General features: G+C 38.1%; 1 protein-coding gene across 3 annotated transcripts in view; it reads left to right on the forward strand.

Moving 5' to 3' along the window:
* Positions 1-25,944, forward strand: part of PCSK5 (proprotein convertase subtilisin/kexin type 5) — a 441,103-nt gene that overhangs the window by 68,907 nt on the left and 346,252 nt on the right. For all 3 annotated transcript variants that reach the window (XM_077148451.1, XM_077148453.1, XM_077148452.1), the window contains exon 3: positions 15,374-15,487. In XM_077148451.1, the coding sequence (XP_077004566.1) occupies positions 15,374-15,487 (114 nt within the window). The remainder of the gene's footprint in view (positions 1-15,373; positions 15,488-25,944) is intronic.

Raw genomic sequence — 25,944 nt, forward strand, 5'->3', positions numbered from 1 at the left:
ACATGAGCTCTGCAACTAGAAAGCTGAGTTTCATTCTCAGCTCTGCTGACTGACCTCCAGTAAAGTGAAGAGCCCCAGAGGCTGCTTTAGTGTGGAGCTGATTCTTTCAAAAAGTTGCCTGATAAAACATTTAGAGCAAGGGGCCACAGAGAACCCTCAGTTACAAAAACATGTGCCGCTTGATATTGTTAACTGTCTCACTGATCTCTGAGCACCTGGAGAGCAGAAACTAATGTTTTAGTTAATTGTCAGTGAACAACTAAATTGTGTTCTCTGCTCCAGGATGTTAGAGGGATATTATGGATTCACTAATATAACACCAGTACTAGCACAGTGCCTGGGACCTAGTAGGTGCTCATTAAATCGGTGCTGAACAAAACCGATTTGAAAGGTTACAGCAAGGAAAATGTTATCAAAGAAATATTGAGATCAGTCTCAGGAACTAGGCCAGCTGATGCAAGGTCTTGAACACCAGTCTAAATATGTCAGAGTCCTGCTCTATTCTTTCGTGTATTAATGAATAAATTTATTCATTCAGCTAGGACTTTATGCACATATTTTTATCAGCCAGTTAATCTGCCAAATGCCAGGAATACACATGTGAAAAATGTCTTCCCTCTAGGAGTAGATGCTTTCAAGGAGAAACCTGGCAGATAGTTAAAATGCCTTTTAATACATATTGTGGTAAAGATAAGCTTCGTGTGCTCTGAAAGCACCATGGAAGGAAATACAAGTTTCACTAAGAAAATGCTAGGATAAAAGAATTTATCTACTGAGGTCCTCTGGCAAAAGGCTAGAAGTTGAGAGAAATCAAGCAAAGGGATTATTAGTGTTCAGTAAGAGGTGAGAACATGAGAATCTGAGTGAGTTGGGGATATGAATGTGGAACTGCTAAAAAATGGTCAGCTCTAATCGATCTTGTGGATAAAGACTTACCACTTTTCTATAATCAGTGGTAGGGACCAGTTTGTAGAAACATCTTATGATCTTTATTATAAGCTTATTTAATTTTTCACATCATCATACATATCATTTTATACATCACAATTGCCGACTTGATTTTCTAAACATGGCTTTGGTGAATCAACACATTTGTGTTCATTAGAATTATTCTACAGAAGGTTTAGGAATCCACATTAATGGGGAGCCATCAGGGCCTGTTCTTGGAGGAGTTCTGGCATCAACAGAGCTTTCCCCAGTAGCCTTCCCTTCTAGGGCTACTGCTGATTACTCCATCAAAAAAAGTAGCTGGAAAGTTTGTTTGCACAAAACAAAAATCAAAAAAAAATTTTTTATGTGTGTGTATATGATTTTTTTTATACCATCTGGATGTCAGTTCTTGATGGTTAATTTAAATTGACCTAATGCCAGACAAAAAGTAGACCAAAACATTTAAGAGACTTAATAGGATTTGACGGAGCACGTGGGATCATAGGACCTTTGAGATTGCCTTTTCTGTTTTGAAGCATAACACATCTTCAGGTGAACTCTTACCAAGCAGAGATGTTCTACATTGGTGGGTGGGGAGGAAAGGGACCTTACTGCTTAACCTCCTTGGGTTTGGAGGCACTTCTCCAGACCCCTGGAGTCAAATCACTGAACTGGCCCAAACCCTTAAGCTTGTACCCATGAGATTTAAAAGAGATTTAAAAGAGGTGACAGGGCTTATTTCTGGTCCAGTGTTTCTTTATTTATAGAACATTGACCTTCATTGTCACATCTGGTCAATTAGAACTAAACTCAAGCTTGCAGCTCTTGGGGCTAAATAAGAAGCCAACTCCTTGGTGGCCATAGTTTGGCACACCAACAGATCACCATGGTGGTATGGTGAATATTCCTGTGCCAGGAACTGTGCAAAGTAAGCATTTGACACAAATTGACTCATTTAGATTCAATTCTCTTCTCAGCTTTACAAACTGAAAGTAACTTGCCTGAGGTCTCCCTGCTTTCTATTGGAGGAGCATGAATTCTCAAACGCAGGTTCCTTGGACTCCAAAAGCCCAACTTTTAATCAGTAACCATCAAGTCTTCCTTTGCCTCCTCATGTAATTCAGTATAATTCAGAGCAGCTGGGTAACTAAGGATTTTAGTTACCATAAATTTGGTTTTTTGGGGTGGGGGTGGAGGTGGGGGGTAGATTTCAAGCCTTGAACTTTATGTGCTCTTAAATTACATGTCAGAAGGTGCCCTTGGGGGGAAAAGGATTTCTTCCAACGCTGCTGACTGTGCTTTAAGAATTCTTTTGCCTGATTTAGGTTTTTATTTCCTCACTCATCAGACAGTTCTCCTACCATATGCAGACAAACTAGTCTCTCTCTCTCTTTTTTTAAATATTTTTATTGACATCTTCATACACATACATTCCATACATGGTGTACAATCAGTGGCTCACAGTATCATCATATAGTTGTGTATTCATCACCATGATCAGTTTAAGAACATTTGCATCACTCCAGAAAAAGCCATAAAAAGGAAAAAGAAAAAAACTCATGTGTCCCATATCCCTTACCCCTCCCTCTCATTGACCACTAGTATTTCAATCTACCCAACAAATTAGTCTTTTAACCCATTTTATAATGCTTCAGTTTAGTAATTGAGTATCCACCAAAATTCCTTGCATTGATGATAAAAGTTCATAGTTCAGTAAATGCCATTCTCTGTCCCACCATCTTCCCTCACCTTTCACCCAGTAAAGCTTTTAGTATAATGTTTGTTCAGTTTTGCCTCATTTCCTCTAGGCATAGAAATCTTGTGATGGTCCAGAGGGTGAGAAAAAAGATGAGCTCCCCCTAATCCACTCCAAGAGCTGAGAGGGTATTTCAGAAGGGAACCTTTGTCTCTAGGGAAAGACACACTGAAGGGAATTTACTTCTCAGTGATCTTCTTTCAGTCCCTTAACCACTATGTGGTGGCCTCACCAAGACACTTAACCTCACTGTGCTTCAGTTTCCCCATTGATAAAGGATAATGTTTCCATGGGACAGTTTGGTGGTGGTAATGAAATAATAGAAAGATTTTATTTTTCACAGAACAATGAAAAATATGAAATAATTGCCCTTTTTAAATCATTATGACCCAAGAAGTCTCTACTCACTGGAAATCAAAAGAACCTGAAGAAAAAAAAATCTACCTCTATTATACAAACCTTGGCTCAACCACAGAAACTTCAATGAACAATATGAACCTAAATCCATAGGCTCCTATTTGAAAATGACATAATATTATTTTTTCCCCTTCTTTCCAGAGATTGAGAGCCCTATTACTAGGTCTTGCTTTTTTGCTTTCTTTTACATGTTTGGGGTCTGAAAAACCATTGGACTACCAATTACTCTTTCACTTAAAAGAACACTTAATACCGCCGCTCATTCGAGAAATCCTTATTGGGTATCTACTCTGGGCAAGGCATAGCATCGCTGCTATGGGAGCTAGAGAAGCCCATAGACCCAGCTCTAGCAGGCCTGGATCTTAATGAAATCTATGCCTAAGCTTCAAATTCCCTCTAGCCAGTAGTTTCTGTTTTCATCCACTTCAGCACCTTGACTCTGACCGGCTAATGAAGTCTCTAAGGAGTATACTATACTCAGCAGGTGCTAACATCTTGAAGGCCTTTTCTCCTGTAGCCAAGAGACTTGGGTAGGTTTGCTGGGAACCGTGGTGAAATCAGCTCCCCCTCCAGCGCTGAGGGCTGAAGGCGCCAGAGTGAAACTCTTTTTGTTGGGGGAGGGTGGGGAGGGAGGGAGTAGAGCCAGAGAGGAAATTATTGATACCCTCCTGGTAAAGTAAAAGCATCACATTTCCATGAACACTGGCACAACGGACTCCAGGGCAAGCCATCCAAAACACACAGCATGAAATAAGGAAGCTTGATGTAAAGAGACCTGCAGCTTCTGGGTCTTCAGACTGAAAATGTGTCAGATTTGATGACAGTAATGAACATGTGTTTTCTCTCTTGTTCCCAGAGCCTCAGGCCCAGGGCTCCTATAATTTACTGTGGTGGGTATGAATTACAAATTCAGCCAGTGCAGTGACTTGGCGCGCTTCCGCAGAGACACCCAGGAAGACCGCGGAGAAGTGGGACCTTCTCTCAGGGCTGGGGGACAGATGCTCCAGCCGTCAGAGCACTCCGTCGTGAGGACCTGCTCCAGGTTTTTCTGTCAAGTACCACCTTGCTGGAAGCCTTGCAGTGGTTTCTGAGGAGAGGGAATAGCACTCAATGGAAAAAAAAATGTTTGATATTCTTCAGACAACTGGATTCGAAAGAGAATACGCCAATCCCTTTCCCTTTGCCCATGATTTTGGACACTGTTTTTCCCTGAGGCTGAAAGCCGTGGTCTCCCCCACCCTGAGCAAAGTAGCTGTTTGCTAAATATTTTGAGGGTGATGATGGGGTTTAAGAGCTGCCACAATTCCAGCGTTTGGTTTGCAAATATTTCTGCCCTCCTTGCCAAGTGTAAGGTTACAGTTCCACAAAGGCAAATATAATGGACACCCAAGACACAGGCCTTCTTCTAAGGCTGCCCGTTCTCATTTCCCTCCGCTACTTGGGGTCCTAAGGGGACCCAGTATGGAAGTTCTCCAACCACACCGCTCACCAGTGACTGCCTGCCCCCATGCTCTCTCTCTTTCTCTTGCTCTCTCTCTCATCTATTAATGGATTTTGAACTTATTTTAGGATTAAAAATGTAAATACACCTCAAAGAAACATAGAACAACTGGGTAGCCTCCATGCACTACCCCCAGTAGTTGCACATTTGTCTTATGGCAACAAGAAGATGTTGACTCTTTTACCCAAGCCCACTTGATTCATAAAGCTTAGAGTTTGTGACATACCATCTGGTAGAATGGTTCTTTAATTTTTAAAGAATGTAAATCTTGATATTCCAAAGATGCTCACAAGATTGAAAAAACTAAAGACTCTAGTGCATTGAGAATGCCTCATATCACAAAAAAAAGAGAGAAATAAAGTGGATGAAATAAAAATTTTGCATATATGCAGTTCTGAACTTTCATACCATCTACCGCCCCTAATTTTTTCATGCCATCAAAATAATGGAAACTTAGAAACAAAGGCTATCACTATTTATATTTTAACAGCTAGATGAATAAGAGTATGTGCATCGGAGCTGAATTAGTCACAAGGGAAGAGTTTTTAATCCCTATGTGAATATAACTTTTGTGATCATTGCTTTTGAGCCATGGAATTAAGTGATGTGTTATACTGAGAAGCAAGATGCTGACATACTTTTTGATACTTAGCAGATCACCCCATGTCCTCTGCTTAGGGAAATAATGAGAATGACTGCCCTTTCTTTTGCCAGCATTTGCCTCTTTTTATTTTAATCTCAGATGAATTGACAATTTCTCCAGTCTGTACAAAATAAAGCTCCTCTTTGTATTCACTTGATGTACAACTTGAGGGCATCCAGTTTTTGCAAATACAGATCTGGGAATATTTTGAATGATTTATATACAGAGTTGTAGGATTGGTCAAAGACAACCAAAATCCATTAAGTGAGTAATGCTTTGCTTTGAGATGAAATTGTCATTCTTGCAAAAACCTAAAATTCCAGCTATACTAAAATAAAATGAAATATAACTTAAACTTACTTTAAATGTTGAATAGGTTTTATTAATTACATTGCTTGGCTTTCAAATGGCTGTAGAAGGTGATTATTCAAAAAAAAAATCCATGTAGAATGAAGTCATGCCACTGTGTTTGTAATGTGTGATGATCTTGATCCTAGAGTGAAGCAGTAGGCAATTGTGTGCTGCCCAATTCAATCCCTGCATTAAGACTGCATTTAATCAAACGTGTGAATTTAACCCCAGGTGGCATTCAGACAGTAGAATTAGTTTTAAGTACTTTAGAATTCCATTTCCTTTTAATTCTTAGGCAATCAAAATTGTTCTCAAATTTCCTCTTATTGCTTAAATTAATTGTTCTAAAGTTTAAAAGAAAAGAGCTTGATATTCAAGTTAGAAAACAAAAAATTCTTTGGATATAATCTTGTCATTCAACAAGTTTTTAATGACTTATCATCTCATACGTTAGCCATATTTTATTTGCTGGGTACCCCTCAACCTGAATAGAAGATAGCTGGTCCAGAGGGTTTATTGCTAAAACCTCAGGAGCAGTTTTATTCAAATAAGGAAAGAGTCTTAGAAGCCTAGGAAACCCAGGACACAAATAAAACAAGACTGGAATTTCATCCTGGAAAGCTATATTGTCTCAAGTCAGGGAAAAACTATTGCTTATGAGAATTACTACTAGCAGCCAGGATGGTTAGTCTTATTCAGATTTTCAAAAATAAAACTCCTCTAAAGAAATAGTTTTTTTTCTTATCAGTTTGACACTTTTTCCCTCTTAGCTTTAAGAGTTTGTTTCCAGTCATTTCCTTGCTCTTAATATTTCTCTCTCCATAACTGCCTTTAAAAATCATACTTCTGGGGGTGCATAGGTAGTTCAGAGGTTAGAATTCCCGCCTTCCACTCAGGAGACCCAGGTTCGATTCCCAGACCATGCACCAAAAGAAAAAACGAATCGTACTTCTGCTGTGCTCTTTTGATTACAAACTAGTCATTGACCATTGAAATGATGGAGATCCTGTTTGTCAGTCTGGAAGGATGCGTCATTTAACGCTGTGGGTTTCATTAAGTTTATCCAACCCTAAGCCCTTAAAGTTTATGAAATGACTGCTGGTATTTGCAATGATATTCCAGGTTCTTGACTTGTGTCAACAACTACTTCGTCCTTCTGTGTTTGTTCATTTTAATGTAAACACTGTCTTTTGTTGCTTCTGAGATTTAGACTGGGAAAGTGCAGGAAATGATCCCAACTCAGAAGATAAAAAACTCTGTAGCAGCGGGTGTGAGGGTGATTTAATGGTAGAATTCTTGCCTGCCATGCAGGAGACCTGGGTTCAATTCCCAGCCTATGCACTTCCCAAACAAAGACACCAACAAAAACAAACAAACAATTCAACAAATGGTGCTGCAATAATGGGATTCTCACATGGAAAAAGAATGAAATGTGACCCCACCATACAACATACAAAAAAAAAAAATACACCTCTACAGCAGTAGTATTCAAAGAATTCAATGATACATTAAAAAATAGAATTGAATACATAGAAAGAAAACGTCATTCAGTAATATTTTACATGCTATTCACTGGATCTAATATAATCATACTTGTGCTTCTAAGTTTCTGTTGAAATTCAAAATATTGTATTATTCCTGGTGGGATTAATCATATGCTTCTAATCACTAATTTGTACCTTCTCCTGTTTCAAACTTTTAGCTTTTTTTTCTATCATGGGCAGTCACTGGGAATCAAACTCGAGTCCCCAGCATAGCAGGTGAGAATTCTACCACTGAGCCACTGTTGCACTGCCCAGCTATTTTTTTTTTTCGTAACTAGAAAACTTGGACATGCTTACCAGAAAAATATATTAATGCAATGTTAAAATATTATCCATCCATCATTCCACATTTATTTATTGAGGGAATACTATGTGCCAATCATAGCTGTCTATGTTAAGGATACTAAAACATAATTACTTCCCTTAAAGAAATCGGAATAGGCATGAAGTATGCAGCACTAAGTACCCAGTACAAAGTACTTAGTACACATTACTAAGTGCTACAGGAGCTGGCATTTCTGTAGCATCTTATGGTTTGATTCTCGTAACAATAATACCGTTATTATAAGATATTATTGCAAATGGAGATATAGAATACTAAGAATTGGTTTTTTTTTTTGTATGCTGTATGGTGGGGTCACATTTCATTCTTTTTCCATATGAGTATCCCGTTACTGTAGCACCATTTGATGAATTTTCGTTTGTTTGTTTGTTTCTGTTTTGTTTGTTTGCTTGGTTTTTTTTTGTTTTGTAAAGTACATGAACCAGGAATCCAACCTGCATGGCAGGTGAGAATTCTACCACTGAACTATCCGTGCACCCCCAGAAGACTGGGATTTATATCATTTGCCCGAAGTGGCCAGGATCTTAATTGGCAGTGCTCTACCAAACGCTTGGATAGAATACTTCCCCATTTCATTATTCTGCACTACCTGTCATGGAATAATCTAGCCCTGCTAGACTTCTGGGCACGGAAGTCATCATGTTATTGCATGTGTAAAGAACATGAACTGGGCTTCAGGGGGTAGAATTCCAGAAGTAAGAATTTTACTTTTTCTACACCCTAATTCAATATTTCTTTGCAAGATTTGTCCAAGGACAGGTACTGTTTTTAATGTAGTTGCCGAGGTTGTAATTGGTAAGCCTGAATTAAGACTCAGCACATGGCACATGATTAAGACTCTGTGCCTCTGAATTCTAGTTTGATATTCTATACCTGCTGCTACATTAAAATTGCATTTTATGTCCCTTGTCCTTTCCTCTTGTTTGAATGTTTCATACTTGGGACCCAGTCTTTCTTTCCCTGTTAGAGATCATTTTATAATTTGTCTATTACTTAGTTGACATCCAACCTGTGATTTTTACTGGACGGAACAGAATCAAAGCTCTCTTACTGGAGCAGTTCATACTGGGCAGCATCTCAAGGGACCCACCCTAGTTCTGGAGAAAAGAGGCCCCTGCCCTGGACACTGTGCTGTACGGGGCTTTGCTTGGACCCTCGTTCACCCGAGTTTGTCCCTCTCAGCTGAAGAGTTTGTTGGGCCGTGGAGACATAGGAACATGCCCACCTTAAACCCTTGTCCCCATTTCTAGATCATATTCCAGGTGCTTAGGACCCCAGAATTACCTGACCAGGTGAGTAGGAATCTGCTTCCATGGCCTCTGTGAGCCTGTATCTTCTCCTTTCCACTGGAGGGCAAAATGTACTCCTTGTGTGTGTTGCCAAGGGCCTGTCAGACTTCAGTGGGCATCTGTGGCCAGATAGCCAGCTGCGCAGCCTTTCTGGGACCTTCACATTAACTAGACATAGATATCGCATTATCTGTGGTATCTTCTGAAACCTTGACGTGGCTGGCTTCATCTTATTCAGAATTGAATTAAAATCTTCAAAGACCCCCATCTTGACTACTTGACCTATAATAATGCCCTCTTTTGTCATCACTCTCTGCCTCCTTACTTTATTTATCTTTTCATCCCTTAGTACCATGAAAGTCTATTTTGCACTGTTTTAAATGTGTTCCATGTTCATTATCTCACTCCTACTTGAATGGAAACCTCCTGTGGGCAGGAGATTGGTTAGATTGTTCATTGTTCTTTGAAGCACATGAAACGGTGCCTGCTACATAGTAGATACTCAACAAATAATTTTGGAGTTGAGTAAGCATGATAAGGCCTTGAGGGCAGGGAATAAATTTTTCTGCTTTAATTATATGTGACCGTGTATTTTCCCTTTGATACGTCATCGTATCAGAACTTGGGGGAAGGGAGAACAGGCAACAAACAGGAAATTAAATCTTTAGAAGTGTGTAAATAATCATGGAATAGTTTAAGGAGAGAAATATGACTTTAATTCTCTAATACAGCTAGAGCAATAATGTTATGCCTTTTTCCCACTGAACACGATATGGCAAGATTAAATTGATGACAGACATTTCTAAAAGTTTGCCTCACTTGGAGAAAGTCAACGAAGTATAACATTTTATGATTGGTTCAGAATATTCAGTTTGGTCTTGTAGCACCTTCTTTAATACTGTCTTAAATGTACATGTAGTCCTTCAAAATGACTTTTCAAAAACTGTGATTTCCCCAATTCCTGACAGTACTATTCTCTAACGTAAATATCCGATGTTTTGCAGTCACTAAATAAGATTTCAATGCATCTCAAGTAAAACTCCATCACATCAAAAGTAATGCTAATTTTGCTCATAGGTAGCTGTTAGAAATAAGCAGAATTCAAATCATTATGGGTTTATTCAGAAAAAGGTTGATAAATAAAAATAGCAATATGCATCTTTAATAATTGACTAATTGCCATTTACTAGATAGAGAAAGATTTAAAGAAACAGACTGCCTTTTACTAGATCTCTGATTCTTTCACTGATTAACTCTGATTTCTTGACTGGAGTTTTAGAAAACTTGTGAAATATCTTGACTTTTGGATTTTAAGGGCTGTGAATAGCAGTACTAAAATATCTTCATTGATCCTTCTCCTTTTGCATAGCAAAAAGGCCATTATGTGTTTAACTCATGCTTTTATTTTTGTTTAAATTCTCAGCTCTTTTGTCTACTTTCTTTTCAAAATCAGAGAAGAAAGTCTTTTAATGCTTTTTTTTTTTTACCATTTTGCCAAAGATAATAAAAAAGATAAACATGGAATCACATATATTTTATTTTCTGAGCACTACTAAACTCAAATCATGAAACAAGTAATATAATTCACCATACCCCTTTCTATTGTTAGTCTTTCATCTTCACAGAACAACTTAAGATGGTTTGTCAGCTTGAGCACAAACTTCTTAATCCCAGTTGAATCAGAGAAAATTGGACTGTATAGATAAAATTTCAAAGCTTGACCGGAGGGCCTAGAGGGCATATATACTATTTTCTCCTTTTGCAGATAAGAAACAAGGTATATATAGATTTAGCAAAGTCACACAGGTGGCTGGTAGCAAACCTAGGATTTTAGATTAAGTTCCCCAAATTCTAAGCACTTAAAAAATCTTACTGACTTTTTCTCTACTGAAATCATCTGAGAACATAATATAAAACCGTTTAAACCACTTTTTGTATGCCATTTTTCTCTTTACTGCTTTAAGAAAATATTTGTAGTTTAGGCATTTTGTTCCATTTGAAATGGTTTTGTTAATCAAATGGGAAATGCTAAATTAAAAAATTTGTAATTTGTTGATTGGTAATATAGTCACATAATTCACAAATGAATAAGGTATAAAAAGGTATGCAGTGAATGGTTTCTACCCAATACCTCTATCCCAGTCACCTGGTTTTCCCCCAAAAAACAACCAATGCCATCTATTTCTTTTATGTGATCACTTCAGGGAGATGCAGACATGCAGTATGATTTATAAACTGTTTTGTACCTTTTTTTCACTTAAAATTTTATCATGGTGGTTGTTTCCTATCAGCGCATAAAATCCATTTCACTCTTTTATGGTTGTATTGTATTCCATTTATTGATATGTCATTATTTAACTAAACTCTATCAATAAAAATTCAGGTGGTTTACGAGTTTTAGTTATTACTAACAGAGCTACAGTAAACAACCTTGTTCATGAGCATATATAAATATGTAGGATAAGTCCTTAAAAGTAAAATGATTTATTTTATAACATTTGTAGATAATGTCCAAATACTCCCCATAGAGTTGTACAAATTTTCATTCCCAAATATACCTGACTATTTTTCCATCCCTTTCCTGAAAGCATGTTATCAACTTGTAGATTGTTTATGTCTGAAAGGTGAAAAGTGGGATCCTAATGTGGTTTTAATTTACTTTTGTCTTACTTTGCCTTTATACATAGGAAAACATCTAATGAGATTAGACATTTTTCTGTGTTTAAGAAACTTGATTTACCTTTTCAGAGATTACTGTACTCATATCATTTGTTTTTCTATTGATTTTTTCTTATTGGTTGTGGAAACTCTTTATATGTTAGGAAAATAGTCTTTTGTCCATCGTAGGAGCTGTAAACTTTTCCAATTTGTCTTTTACATTTCTTTTGAGGTTTTGGCCATGCTGAATTTATAAATTGTTATGGGATTCAATAAATCAATTTGTCTAAGTCACATTTTGCTTAGACAAGCATCTTCTACCATAAGGTCATATTTTTAAAAAATTCCCATATTTCTAATGGTACTTTTATGGTTTTATTTACTTTTACATTTAGATAATTAATTCGTTTGGATTTTACTCCGATGCTAGATGTGAGAATGGTTTCAACTTTACTATTCTTTTTCCAGGTGGTGATTGTTCCACCATTTATGTAGAAATATGGTTTTCCCTGCTGATTTAAGATAACACTGTTATCACATACCACATTTTTGTATGTATTGAGTCAATTTCATTTTTTATGTTCTATTCCATGAATATATCTATAGACGGGTGCTACCAGTATATGTTTTGATTATTAGCTTTACAATATATTTTAATCTAATAGATCTGATTCTTTTTCATTGCAGGATACATTTTTTAAATGATGCTGTAATTTGTTTTCATATATAGACAAAGGTTCTTAAAAGGCGAATAGTCAATCTTCACTTGGACCTGATAGGGAGGAGAGGTGTGAGTAGAAGAAGGAGGGTCCTTAAAACCTTATAGCACCTGTGTATTGAAATTAATGGAGGACAGGCTGATGATTTCAAAGGCCCTATGGCTTTTACATTCCGGATTAGCTATAGTTCCTTTATGTATAGGAAAATAGAATTTTTGGAAGTTAAGCCAAACTTTTTTGTTTGTCTTGAGTTGACCAGTTTTATGAAATGAGCTTTTCTTTGCATTTGATTTCCTGGCAAGAAAGGAAATCCGTATAATGCATTACTTCTGAGTTTTTTCCTCAAAGGGTTCAAGGATAGACATATGGAGAGTAGTTTAAAATTGTATATATGGTCTTTCCAGTCACAGAAAGCTTCCCATCCAAGAGGTGTTTTTCCTCCTTTCCAAAAAATGTGGGGCTATCTACTCATACCCGTCAAGCACCAAGGCAAAATACATGGTGTCTAACACCAAAATAACCACTGACTATTCTTGAGCATTGCAGTCCTGTGATCAGACAGAGTGATTTGCAGTCATATCTGTATGCCCAGTTGTTGAGCCACCTTCTAGCCACCAAGCCCTGTAACTTAACATTTTTGTTTTGTAAAATTACAGAATAGATGGTATTTGGTAAGGTATTTTGTTCTATGTGAGTACTTATGATTCATCTAGGAAAATGGCTCTCACTTGGTTTTCTATCCCCACCCAAGTACAGATTGCCCTGATCTCAAGGAGTCTCTTTATTGAGTTCATACTGGGGAGAGGTTTGACACTTTCTGATTTGTGTACATATATTGATTGACAGTTCAGAACTTACTGGAAACTCATTTAGGAAAGGCCACTGCCATTTTAGGATCGGTTTGAAAAGAGATTTGTCTAAACAGATCTGCAGCCTTCTTTACCAAGCAGGCAAGTTCGAAATAGTTCAACTTTATTGGAGTAAGACCTGTCCTATCAACAGTCATTTAAGGTGGGGGCTGCAATTGTAATTTGCATAGTCAAAATGTTCATAAATAGTCTAATCAATGCTGTATCAGATGTCATTCATAGAGATGCTTGTATGTTTATCAAGTGGAGACTTGTGGAATACTCACTAAATTTCCTTGGTAAAAATGTAAGTCCATCCAAGGTAGGGACTATTCTTCCCTTTTTTATATTCTTAGCACAGTGTCTGACAAAGAATTAGCATGTTATGCTTTATGAATGAGTGAATGAAACTCATTTCTTAGAAAGAGTGTTTGAAATGAAGATGTTAAAATATTTCCTTGAAATAGGACAAGTACATGCATGTTCATACTTTCTGCCCAGGCTTTCTGCTTCATTTTGAGAAGGATATTGATTTTTTTTCTGAATTTTTAGGAATAGTCAGAAACTGCTCTCTTCAGTAAAAACAAATTACACACATTTTTTAATGCTGCATTAGTTTAGATGTGGCTTTTTAAAAATAGTCTTTTGAACGAAAGTTAAAAAAAAACAAAGGATCCCTGCTAGCTCTCCTGAAAACTGTTGTTCAGATAGGTTAAAAAAAAACAGATGCAATACATTTGATCCAGCATACAAGTGTGTGTGTGTGTGTGTGTAGTGTGTGTTTAAACTGATTTGGTGTCAGAGAATTAGCTTGGTCTAGCTTAATTAAAACAGCAGCAGAAAAACGTTAATGTTCTAGAATATTAATTATTCATGTATTGATTTTTTTCCTGTACTGGTATTTTGTTTAAATGACCTGTCAGAGAAGGCCCGTATATGATGTTTAGCTGTGGTCATAATCATAAATATTTTTTTTTTCCTTGTTAACTAGAAATCCATTGTTGTAGTCATCTTGCATGCCAAAATTCTCATTGAATATATTTCCCAACATGAAAACCTAGAAATTTACTTTTGACCTCGGTACCTCCTTGGCTGTGCACTTTGAACTTGTTATAGTTTATCTTGTTAATCAGTATCTTAGTGTCCTTTCTCCTCCAGTAATCCTTCAATCAAGTAGGCAAGAGAGGCTTTGAAATCTTTACTAAGTGCGTACATATGGACATATGAAATCACAGCCGTGGACTCCCAGCTTAACTCCTCCCCATTTTTAGTTGCCATTGTGGAGAGTTGGGATGAATGCTGAAACAGAACATCTCAGAGCATTATGACTTAATTAGCTGTCTCTAATTAAGAAATACAAAAGAAATCCAACACAAGAGCATTTAGGAACAAATTGCAGAATGCCACTGACCCTGAGACTGTCTTTGAGGTGCTCGGTTGAAACTGGAGCATGTGCATTTTTTTTTGTTATTGTGATGGTTACCTGCTTTAGAAAACACCCCCATATCTACCCCTACCATTTGATTGAAATTCTACACTAAATTCCCTTAATCCTCAGTTATTTTGTTTCAGCAAAGCCGATCTAGCTAAATATTAGCACTTTCTCAAATGCAGTAGGTTAGAACTTTAAAGCTACTCACGATCCTATGGCTCAGGAAATTGACTGGCTTATCCAATTTTGTGCCAAAGACAGGCCTGAGGCTTTGGTTCTCTGATTCCCCAACCAGTTCTTTTTCCACTACATTATGTTGTAGAAAGTCATTTTAAAAATTTGATTTCCAAGAATATTTGATCCCAGGACATGTTAAAATTTGATCTGCAACTCCAGAGTGTTTTTCAAATTTTATATATAGTATATGGCAAGAGTCATAAACTATGGGCCATAGGCCAAATCCCACCTGCCCCCTCTTTTTGTATATGAAGTTGTATTGGAAGATTATCACATCTATTCATTTATATATTTATTGTCTGTGGCTTTCACACTACGATGGCAAAGTTGAGTTGTTGCAAAAAGACCAACTGACCTGTAAAGCCTAAAGTATTTGCTATCTAGACCTTTAAAGAAAAGTTCCCTGACCCTTAGTATAAAGTAAGGGTGAAAAAATTACCTTAAAAAATTAACACTATCAATCTTTAATAAGTTGTGAGTAAACTATGCCCTCCAAAAAAAGCTTACAATGCTATATTAAAAATAAAATAGGGCTAGGTTTCTATAAAATCTCTGAGCTCCTGGACTTGGAGATTGTAATTGCCAGAAGGAAGCCTGTGATTTGACTTTGTAGACTTGAGATAGAAAGTGTCCCCGGACTGTCATTTATTTTTGTGCTAATCTCACTGAACTTGAACACTCACCAAGTGTTCTTCTTCTTGGCAGGTGGAGTGGATCCAACAGCAAGTGGTAAAAAAACGGACAAAGAGGGATTATGACCTCAGTCGTGCCCAGTCTACTTACTTCAATGATCCCAAGTGGCCAAGCATGTGGTATATGGTAAGCTGGCAAAGGAAGACTGGCCACACCCAGGCCACCTAACTCGTGTAGAGAATGCCTGCTGGCACGGGGAGCACATGAAACAGGCACCAGGGACTTTTTACTATTTCAAGACCCACCACTTGAGATTGGTTAATAACCTGGGATGTTGTCTAGATCTTTGTTAAATTTAGCTCTTTGGTTCTTAGGCAAAAAGAGAAGGAAGCATCAGAGGGCTCACTTGAGAACTTACTATGCAGTGGCTTTCTAAGTTTGGAGCAGAGGATAATAATATACTTAAGGACAGACATTCTTAGATCTGTCTGTAATAGTGCTCACCTCTTATACACATTTCCACTTTGAAATCAGTCTGGTCAATAGGTACTGGTTCTTGGAAATCAGTGAAATGACTCTTGTTAGGTAGCAGACTCCTGATTTAAGTCATCTGTGTGTGCCTTCTCATTTTAAATAATAGCTTTTAAAACTAGACTAGGAAAAAAAACAGTTGGAAAACATTTAGCTTGTAGTTAGTTCAGTGGTTCATGCAGATGTTTTATTAAGGGAGGGAAACACTGGGAAGAGTGATCCCGAGTTCACTTGACTTTGCCTCTCTTTCAGAATATATTTCTCTAGATAGTCTTAGTGATGTTTCCCATCATTGAGAAATTGATTAAAATGTTAACTTAGTCTTAGTCGTGAAATCCATGTTACAGATTTGCCCTATTATGTGTATAAAGTCCTTTACTTTTCTCTTCCTCAAAAATAGCAATTGCTACTTTTTGCCAGCCTATTTTCTGCTACACTACTTTAATTTTTTTTGCAGCCCCCCTCCCTGCCTCTCTACACAATGTCTCCTGATAGAAGAAAGATCATGAGTCCAGAGCATTTCCCATGCCTGCCTCATGCTTTCGTGCCTCCATGCCTTCCAGTCCTCTGCCCTTCTACTATCTCCTCACGTCAGGACTCTCCCATCTTTCAGAACCCACACCCAAGTTTGACTCTTGCAGAACAGCTTCTCTACGACTTCAACTGTCTTCATTTTCCTTCCTCTGCTCTCCCAGAACTTCTTTCCCTCTAGTTCATGGTCTCCATTGCTTGGCACTTTGTATTGTAGTTACTAATAGTGTTTTTTAATTTCCCCTTTTAGACTGGGTACCACTTGAAGATAGCATATGCCTCTTGATCCCTGCCCCCCAGATCCTCCAAGACCCTTACCCAACATCTTGCAATGCCAAGAATCTGTGCTCATTAGGAAATTGGGTGACTGTGGCAGATATTTCTCCCAATTTCCCTTTTCTTGGTCTCACCCAGAAGTGGAAGTCTGTGAGAATGTTTTGGACCCCAAACAATTGCACACATAAGACTCTCCTGTAAGGTAAAAGGGAGCCATAAAGCTAAATTCAAAGGGAGGTGGGATTCTAAATGGCACTTAAGTAGGAATCACCTGAAGGGCAGTAAGACACTTGACAGCTCATTAACTAAAAGACTTTAAAAGGATAAGCTACAAGGGAAGACATCAGGAGTGAGTGTTGGCAGGAGCTAAGGAACTTTGAGTGAGCTGACAAAATGATAAGAATATAGGCATGGGGGCTGTAGGGCAGAGACCCTCCTTGCCTTACATTTCTATTTACAGAAAAGAGTCACATTACTGTCTGCACACCTCCCATTGGAAACTGGAAGGGTACTTCCGCCTTCCCTCCTTCTTGTCATCATTCTAGTGAAAGAGGCTGGTCTCTAATTTTAGGAACCATGGCCAAAGGTGTTAGCATCTAAAGGTTTCGGTGCCTATTTAGTGAGATCCTTCACTTGGAAGAACCACTGCTATTTTCTTGGAAATTCTCTTTCTCACACGAGGAAAAGTTGAGGGAAGATCTCCTATTTGGCTGTTAAATGTACTGTTTTTCAACACATTTTTAAATCATAATTCAAATAACTGATACTTATTAAGTACTTCCTATATGCCAGACAATATGTTAATTACAGTGCAAAGGTCTGCGTTAATACTGGTTCTGTGATAAGGTGGGGCATCTGAGGCTCATGACTTTTAGGCAGTTTGCCTAAGGTCATTCCCCTTGAGAATGGTACAGAACAAATGGCCAACTAGAGCCCACAGGATTAATTGACATTCTATTCCCTACCCTCCTATTATTCACAAGCACTACGATGAGGAAATGCTAGCTCTGCTCCCCAGGAATTTCTAATCTAGCAGCAGAGATACGACTAAAATAGGAGCAGAGTGGTGAGTGCCATGTAGAAAGAACAAAGGATTGTAGGAACAATCAAAGAGCTTCAAAGATTCCTATTAAATAATTACTTTTTCCTTTACAAAAGGGATGGGACATAGATTACACACCTTAGGCTAATATGTCAGAACTAGTATAACAGACTCAGGCCTAGGACTCTCCAATCTGCACATCTACATTTAAATCCCTGTGCCTTTACTTACTGTGCCCATGAATGAATTACACAAACTCTCCTCAACTGCAAAATAAAGTAGCTAGCTCTTATGTAAGATTTATCTTGTTTCTAAACAAGAGTTATTTTTTTTAAAACAAGTGTCTCACGGGTTCTGTGGGTCAGGAATTCAGACAGGGCCGAGCAGATGACTCTCCTCGGCATCGTGATTCTGGGGCCTCAGCTGGAAGACTCGAGGGCTTGGCAGGACCTGGAGGATCCACTTAGAAAGTGGCTGTCAGGTTGGGGCAGGCAGATTGGTTCCTCTTCGCATGGGCCTCTCCGTAATGCTGCATGAATGGCCGCTTAACATGGTGCTGGCTTCATCCTGGGTAAATGGTCCAAGGGACGGTGTTGCAAGTGGCAATTTTTTCATGACCTAGACTTGGACGTCACAAAGAGTTCTTTCTATGGTTTTCTGTTGGTCACACGTGTTAGCCCTGATTTAGTGTGAGAGGGGAACCTCCACAAGACTGTGTATTCCATGAGGCGAGGGTCTTTGGGTGCCATCTTGGAGGCTGGCTGCCATGATTCAAAGAAATATTGCAAGCACCATGCCTGAAAAGCCTCAGTAAATCATAATTGCTGTTATTATTCTTTGCATTCTTAATTAGAGTGCATGTGGCTTCCTTTTTAGTCTGTTATTTAAATTGCTACTATTCAAAGGAGGATGGGCAGTCTAGTGGGCATTCTTCGGAGCACTCTTTGGGGCATGTCAGTGAAACAGCTGAGGCAATGTGCTATTTTTCTTCCTCATCCTTCTTCTGAGCCCCTGGCCCTGCTGTAGTGATTTTGAGGGCTACTTGGCGAGCTTCCATAGGGTCCTGCCTCTAGCTTGTTAGCCTGGGTCCATCCCTGTCATTCTACATTTATCACAGTAGAATGGAGATTAAAGAATAGCATGAAGTGTGCCTGTGTGTCTCTTTTAATTAATTTGAAAGCTTTGCCCATGCCACTCCTTCCATTGCAAACTGGTATGTAGAAACCATTATGTCTAGCCTTGAGGCTTGGGAAATATATTTGGGGAAATGTTCATTTACAAGAGTGTACTTTTTTTTTAATTTTGAGAAAATGGCTGTGTAATTATTCTTCTGTCTCGAAATACTGTGCTCAGATTTTCAGGCCAAAGCCTAGAAATACGGCTCATTTTTGTCACACTGATAAGCTTGTCCTGCATGTACTCTTTGTCAAGTATGGTGCCAAACATTGAGAGTTTAGTAAAATATGATCTTTGCTTCCTGAGAAGATTAGTAAAGCAAAAGAGACATACAAGCAACAGCTGAAGCAGGCTGAGTAGGGAACTCCTCCCTAAAAGTTTACCTGATGTCCGATGTATATATCCAGCCATCGTTCTTTGGGAATTGAGCTATCATGTTTGCTGCTTCTATAAGAATCTCTTGAGGAGCTTTTAAAACATATCAAAGCTTGAGCCCCACGACCAGAGATTCTTTATGCTTTGGTATGGAACAGGCTTAGGTAGTGGACACTTCTAATGTGCAGCCAGAATGAAGAGCCACTACATACACCTGCTTCTAGAAGCCAGGCATCCTGTATTATCCAATGCCCATTTCTAATTTGTGGTAAATGCTCAATAAATGCTAATTGAATAAAGGAATGAGCAAACAGGAGTAAAAGTGAATCTGTGATAAATTCCACAGTAGTGAAAATAATTGCTCTTATGTTCTGAGTGCTTAGTATGTGTCAGGCGTTGTGTCCAACTTTATAAGTATTATATTAATTCGTCTTGTCAGTGTCCCAGTGAGCAAGGAACAACTAATATTTTCATTTTAAAGGTGAAAAAGTGAAAGCATAGAAAAGTTAAGCAACTTGCCCAAAATTGTACCATTTATCTGGGGCAGATCCTGGTAAATAGACTAGGTATTTTCCTAGGTTCCATGTATTCACTCTAACTTGATTTCCAATCTAATAGGCATCTGAATTACCTGGAGTGGTTTTTAAAACACAGATTGCTGCTGTCTATTCCCACTCTCCAGTGTTTTTTATCTGAGTCCAGAATTTGCATTTTTAGCAAGTTCCCAATTAATGCTGATGCTGGGAACCCAGGGGCTCCTTTGAGGATCCCGAGAGGGTTTGTTATGTGAGCACAGCCTACTCCAGCTGTCAGATGCAGGAAGAAGGGCTTTTAACCTTCAGGACTTTTCAAAGTACACCTGGCCAGTTTAACTTGTTTTTCTTGATCTTATACCTGCTCCTTTCTGATAAAAATTTCTAATTGGGAAGCTGGCATCTTTAATATGGGAAGGTATTTCCACTTTACTTTCACTGATTGAAAATAATCTTGGCTTACATATGCTTTTAAGAAGCTCTGGAGATAAAGAATATCAGACAGGAAAGGTCGCCAAGATTCGGCTATGTCTTTGGGAACTTGATGTAAAATAAAATAAGTGGTTTTAATGTACTCAGCTTGCATAATGGACCATTTTTACATCACTGAAGCAACTCAGTTCAACTCTAGAGATACCAAGTTTAAGTAAGACTCTTCCTCGAGAGTCTGGGAATGCCAATTGAGCAAATTCAGGGAGTTAATATTTAAAAATGTATTATAAAATATTTAAGACATACAGTTTAAAGAATACTACAAATGCCACCCACCCCCAAGCCAAGGAACAGAACATTATCTATGTAATTAAAGTCTCCTGAATGCTGTGTCCAAACAGCATCCTTTGTATCCCCTACAGAGTTATCGCAGATGCTGACTTTGAAGTACATTGTGGGGGATCTCGCTTTTTGGCAAGATGGCTTTTCTTTGTGGAAGGGATTATTCAATATATAACAGATTTAACCTTTGCAAAAATAGGGTGGTATATGGAGAAAATGCACCTAATGTAAACTATGGATTATATAGTTAACAGTAATATTTTAATATTCCTTTATCAATTTTAACAAAGGTATCATGCTAGTGAAAAGTGTCAACAATATGAGGATATATGGGAAAATAGGTTTACAGAATGTCTATAGTAATTCTCTATTTTTAAAAAAAATTACAGTAATTAAAAAAGAGCCATCATGCTAAGTGAAAGAAACCAGACATGAAGTACTACATATTATATGATTCCATTTATATAAATGTAAAGATAAATAAATTTATAGAGACAGAATTAGATTAGTGGTTATGTAGGACAAGGGGAGGAAAGAGGGATTGAGAGGTGGCTGCTAAGGGATACGGGATTTTCTTTTTGGAGTAATGAAAATGCTCTAAAATCGATTGTGGTGATAAATGCACAACTCTGATTAATCTAAAAGACATTGATCGTGTACTTTGGACCGACTATATGGTAAATGAATATATCTCAATAAAACTGCTTTTAAAAATCACTGTAAAACACATTCATACATGGAATTCAGCACTTTGGTTATTGATAAATAGCCCTGAAAAGATAATTTGGGAACTAAACTTAGGTGAAAATATATTTAATAGAACAGCACTTTCATGTCTGTACATATTTTATTGATTAGGGAGATTGTTGTAGCATTATACAGTATTTCTTGTCTACCTTAAGAGCTAATAATGATTTCGGAGAAACCCAAATTAAATAAGCTAAAACAAATTTTTCTGCCTTAGGGGGAAGCAAGCTCAATTCAAAAGAGAAAAGTAAAAAAGAACTAGTGAAATCTTTCTATTTGACTCTCTTGACTCTAGTAGTTAGCATAATTGGTACACTTAACTCATCATCTTATTAAGCACAGTAGAATTTTTGTGATGAATATTGGGTGGCCTATTTAATGCATTATTTATGCATTTTTAAATGCTGGATTGCAATGAACGGGCTCACTTTTCATATACTACCTCAGATTTCATGAAATCTCTCTGGGTGGTTTTTTTTGGAAAAAAATCATATTTGTCGATCAGCAGAGTGAAAATTAGCTGACTTCAGCTATGCATGTGGGGCACATCTGCCAGGAACTATGAACTAGCTGGGATAGTAATTGTGAAAAATGATTTTAAACCACATGGGTCGCTCATAGCCAACTGGAAGGTGTTCAGTACTCCAAGGGTGTGAGGCATTGCTGTTTCTGTGGTTGGCACACATTTTTCTAATGATTTATACTGTCATTTGAGTCTAATAAAATCTGGTGGAGTATGTGGCATTATTATCCTAGCAGCTTGAAAATTATCCCTTTAAAACCCTGCATTTAGCTGTTTTAATTGAAAATGCAACATGGTAGAAATCTGTAACCATGCAGCATATCCTGCTGCAAGCAGGGGGCCTTATGAGAAAGGAAAAACTCCAGCCAAGGCCGCAGATGATGTACTGTAGGAACTACTAGGAGGTGAGATATGGGTTTAGTGTAGTAGTATTTGCCACTAACTAGCTGTGTGACTTTTAGAAAGGTACTTTACCTCCCTCAACCTTAGCACCTCTGAGAAAATAAGGAGCCTAGACAAGATGTTTTCTTTTCCTAGGTTCATTTCTACTTGAACGCCCTCTAATTACACATGGCAAGTTATATTCTCTAGGTCTAGAGAGAAAACACAACTTTCATATACCACTGATGGGCCTATGTCTTGATTTCTAGCCCAGACCTACTTCATCAGCTCTGGACTGCTATCTGCCATGCTTTCTTTTTCATATTTGAGAACCATTTTATATTATGGTTCAAATTCAATGTTTCCTGTGTTGTCGGGGGCAGGGGCAAAACCACTCCAAGTTTCAGCGACTCACTAAGAAGACTCACAGGTCTAAGCATATGGTCATACTCATGGTTGTTATTTATTCAAACAAAGGATATAAGGAAAAACCAGCAAAAGAAAAGGCATATTGGGGGATACCAGGCATAAGCTTCCAAGGATCCTTTCCCAATGAAATCACATGAGACATGCTTTTATTCCTCCAACAATGAATTGAGACGATACATGACATTTTGTATGCCAGGGGAGCTCATTAGAGCCTCAGTGCCTACCATCTTTACTGGGGACTGATAGGGTAGGCACCCTCTGCCTAGCATGTTCCAAAATTCCAAACTCCCAGAAGGAAAACAGATCCTCAGCATAAACCATGTTGTTTGCATAAGCAGTTCAAGCAGTGAGATGCTCTTACCAGGGAATGGTGGGAACCCTCCCAAAATCCAGATGCCCAGATACCAGCCAAGGACCAGTCTTGAAGTAGGCCTTTCTAAGGAGAGCAGTCTCAAGCCTGGTATGTTAACTCTTTCCTACACATCCCCAAACCAAATCAAAGATCCCTCCCCATGCTTCCACAGTTTGCCCTTTACTACTGCTCCTTTCCTCAGTGAGTAGATAGAAACCAGTGAGTAGATAAAGAGAACTATTTCTTTAACTTGGACCTATAGGCTAGATGGAGGTCCAATCTTTCAGTAGCTGCTAATGTTGATAGCTCTCTAACAATCTTTGACTCTACTATCAGAGCCAATCTATCACCAAGTCTCTCAAATTGGTCACCATCTCTCCTTCCCCATCACTGCCACCTTAGTCTTAGCCAACATACTCTCTCAACTAGATTATTGCAATCACTATTTATCTGTCTCCCTGTTTTTACTTTTGAGCTGTTCCAGTCTATTCTCTATACAGTAGCCAGAGCCAACAAACCAAAGAAAGTACTCCCCCATTTAATCACTTCCCCATTTAATCACTTCCCCATTTAATCACTTCCCTTTGCTTAATGCCTCTAAACGGCTTCCCATTGCTGGGAATAAGCAAATACATCTCTTGCAAGATTGCTACCTCATTCTCTGCTTTCCTTGCCACAGTCATCACTTTTCTTCCTAGAACACACTGTGGTGTTTCCCTCTGCAGACCTATCCCTCAACCTGGATGCTCCCTCGTTAAATCTAACACCTCCCCCATCACGTCTCCCATCTCCGTGGAGTTTTCTTCTGCATGTGTAATTTTATAACTTTCCCTCCCATTGGACAATAAATTCTGTGGAGGAGTGTGCTGGTTTGAAAGGATGTATGTCCCTTAGAAAAGCCGCGTTTTAATCTAAATCCCATTTCATAAAGGTAGAATAATCCCTATTCAATACCGTATGTTTGAAACCGTGATCAGATCATCTCTCTGGAGATGTGTTTAAATCAATGGTGGTTGTTAAGCTGGATTAGATGACGACATGACCCATTTGGGTGGGTCTTGATAAGTTTCTGGAGTCCTATAAAAGAGGAAATATTTTGGAGAATGAAAGAGGTTCAGAGAGAGCAGAGCAGAATGACACAACCATGAGAAGCGGAGTCCACCAGCCAGCAGCCTTTGGAGATGAAGAAGAAAAATGCCTCCAGGGGAGCTTCATGAAACAGGAAGCCAGGAGAAGGAGCTAGCAGATGATTCCATGTTCACCATGTGGCTTTCCAGATGAGAGAGAAACCCTGACTGTGTTCACCATGTGCCCTTCCACTTGAGAGAGAAACCCTGAACTTCATCGGTTTTCTTAAACCAAGGTATCTTTCCCTGGATGCCTTAGATTGGATATTTCTATAGACTTGTTTTAATTGGAACATTTTCTCAGCCTTACAACTGTAAACTGGCAACTTATTAAATTCCCCTTTTTGGAAGCCATTCCATTTCTGGTATATTGCATTCCGGCAGCTAGCAAACTAAAACAAGGAGGGAACCTTGAAAATCTTGATCATCATTGAATCTTCAGTGCCTCACGCAGTGCCTGATTAATAATTGGCTCCTCTAAATATTTGATGAATAAATGGTTGGATCTTTGAAGCATGAATAAGTAAAAGATTATTTGTGTTAATGTTTGCATTTTACCATATTTTTGGTTTATATTGTTTATAAACTTGTAGTAAAAGAAATGGGTATTTTAGAAAAAGTTGTATCTATGTAATTTTATCAGGAGTGATTTTTCTGATATCTTGAACTAGTTGTAGTGTTCCTAAGGTGTCATTTTTGGGCGTGTATGTGATATGTTTACAGCTGCCCTGATCTATCTATACTCACAGAGGACTATTTCCTTAACTTGGACCTATAGGCTAGATGGAGGTCCAATCTTTTAGTAGCTGCAAATGTTGATAGCTTTTTAACAATATTCATGCATATGCATTTATACACACACCACCCCTCTTTTACCTTGTTCTCTTACAAATGATGGATAACTTCTGTAGATAGAGTCATAAATTTTCACAATAGCTCTCTACCATTTTCTACACTTATTAAAATTTCTTTCGTCATAGATGGTAATCATAACTTTCTATTATGGGGTTTCCCATAAACCCCTACTGTGACATTTTGAAAATCCCCACCACTTTGAAGTTTAAATCTTAATGCTCTCAAACAGGGTAGCAGGGACAATAGGGATGCAAACATGTGAGTTTCTGAGTTAGAATAATAGCCAACCCTCTAAAAAATTGCATTCGTAGAATCAACAAATTAACACTAAATAGGTATGCGTAAGTTTTAGTCCCAAGAAAAGACAAAACTTGAATTCCAGGTATAGTCCATGTTTTTTCCACAATCTGGAAATTGCTAACTGAATCAAAGTGTGTAAGGGGCATATGCATTCATTCATATTCAGCAAAGACTGCTTTCCAATACCAACAGTGTTCCAGACACTGAGGATAAAATGGTAAGCAAGATGACCATGGTGCCTTCCTTAATGAGCATCTATAGACAAGAGTTTGAGTAAATTGGTCAGTATTCCTGATCAGTTGAGACTGGTCCTGTGAGGGTGTAGAATCTTAATTAGTACTTGCTGATTAACTCATGATGATTGTGACCCAGATGATGGTCATGATGGAAATGGGTATATTAGAAGTGCTAAGTTAACCTCTAAGTAACTGTTCCGAGTGTTTCTAGAAGCCAATAATTAACAATGCACTCAGGAAAAAAAATCACTTCCAATAACATCCATTCCTGCCTGCTGCTGATTATTTCAATCACTTATGAATTTCCTTAGGGAAGATTTAGCCCTTTCCTTACTGGTAATAGATCTTCTCAGCTATGCTTTCAAAAAATAAAAATATGTGGGTAATTTGACCCTTTGGGCCCCACACTGCAGTGATGAAGCATAGCTTAGCAGAAGCAAAGTTGTTTTATCAAG

This window comes from Tamandua tetradactyla, chromosome 2 (genome assembly GCF_023851605.1).
Source record: "Tamandua tetradactyla isolate mTamTet1 chromosome 2, mTamTet1.pri, whole genome shotgun sequence".
NCBI lineage: Eukaryota > Metazoa > Chordata > Mammalia > Pilosa > Myrmecophagidae > Tamandua > Tamandua tetradactyla.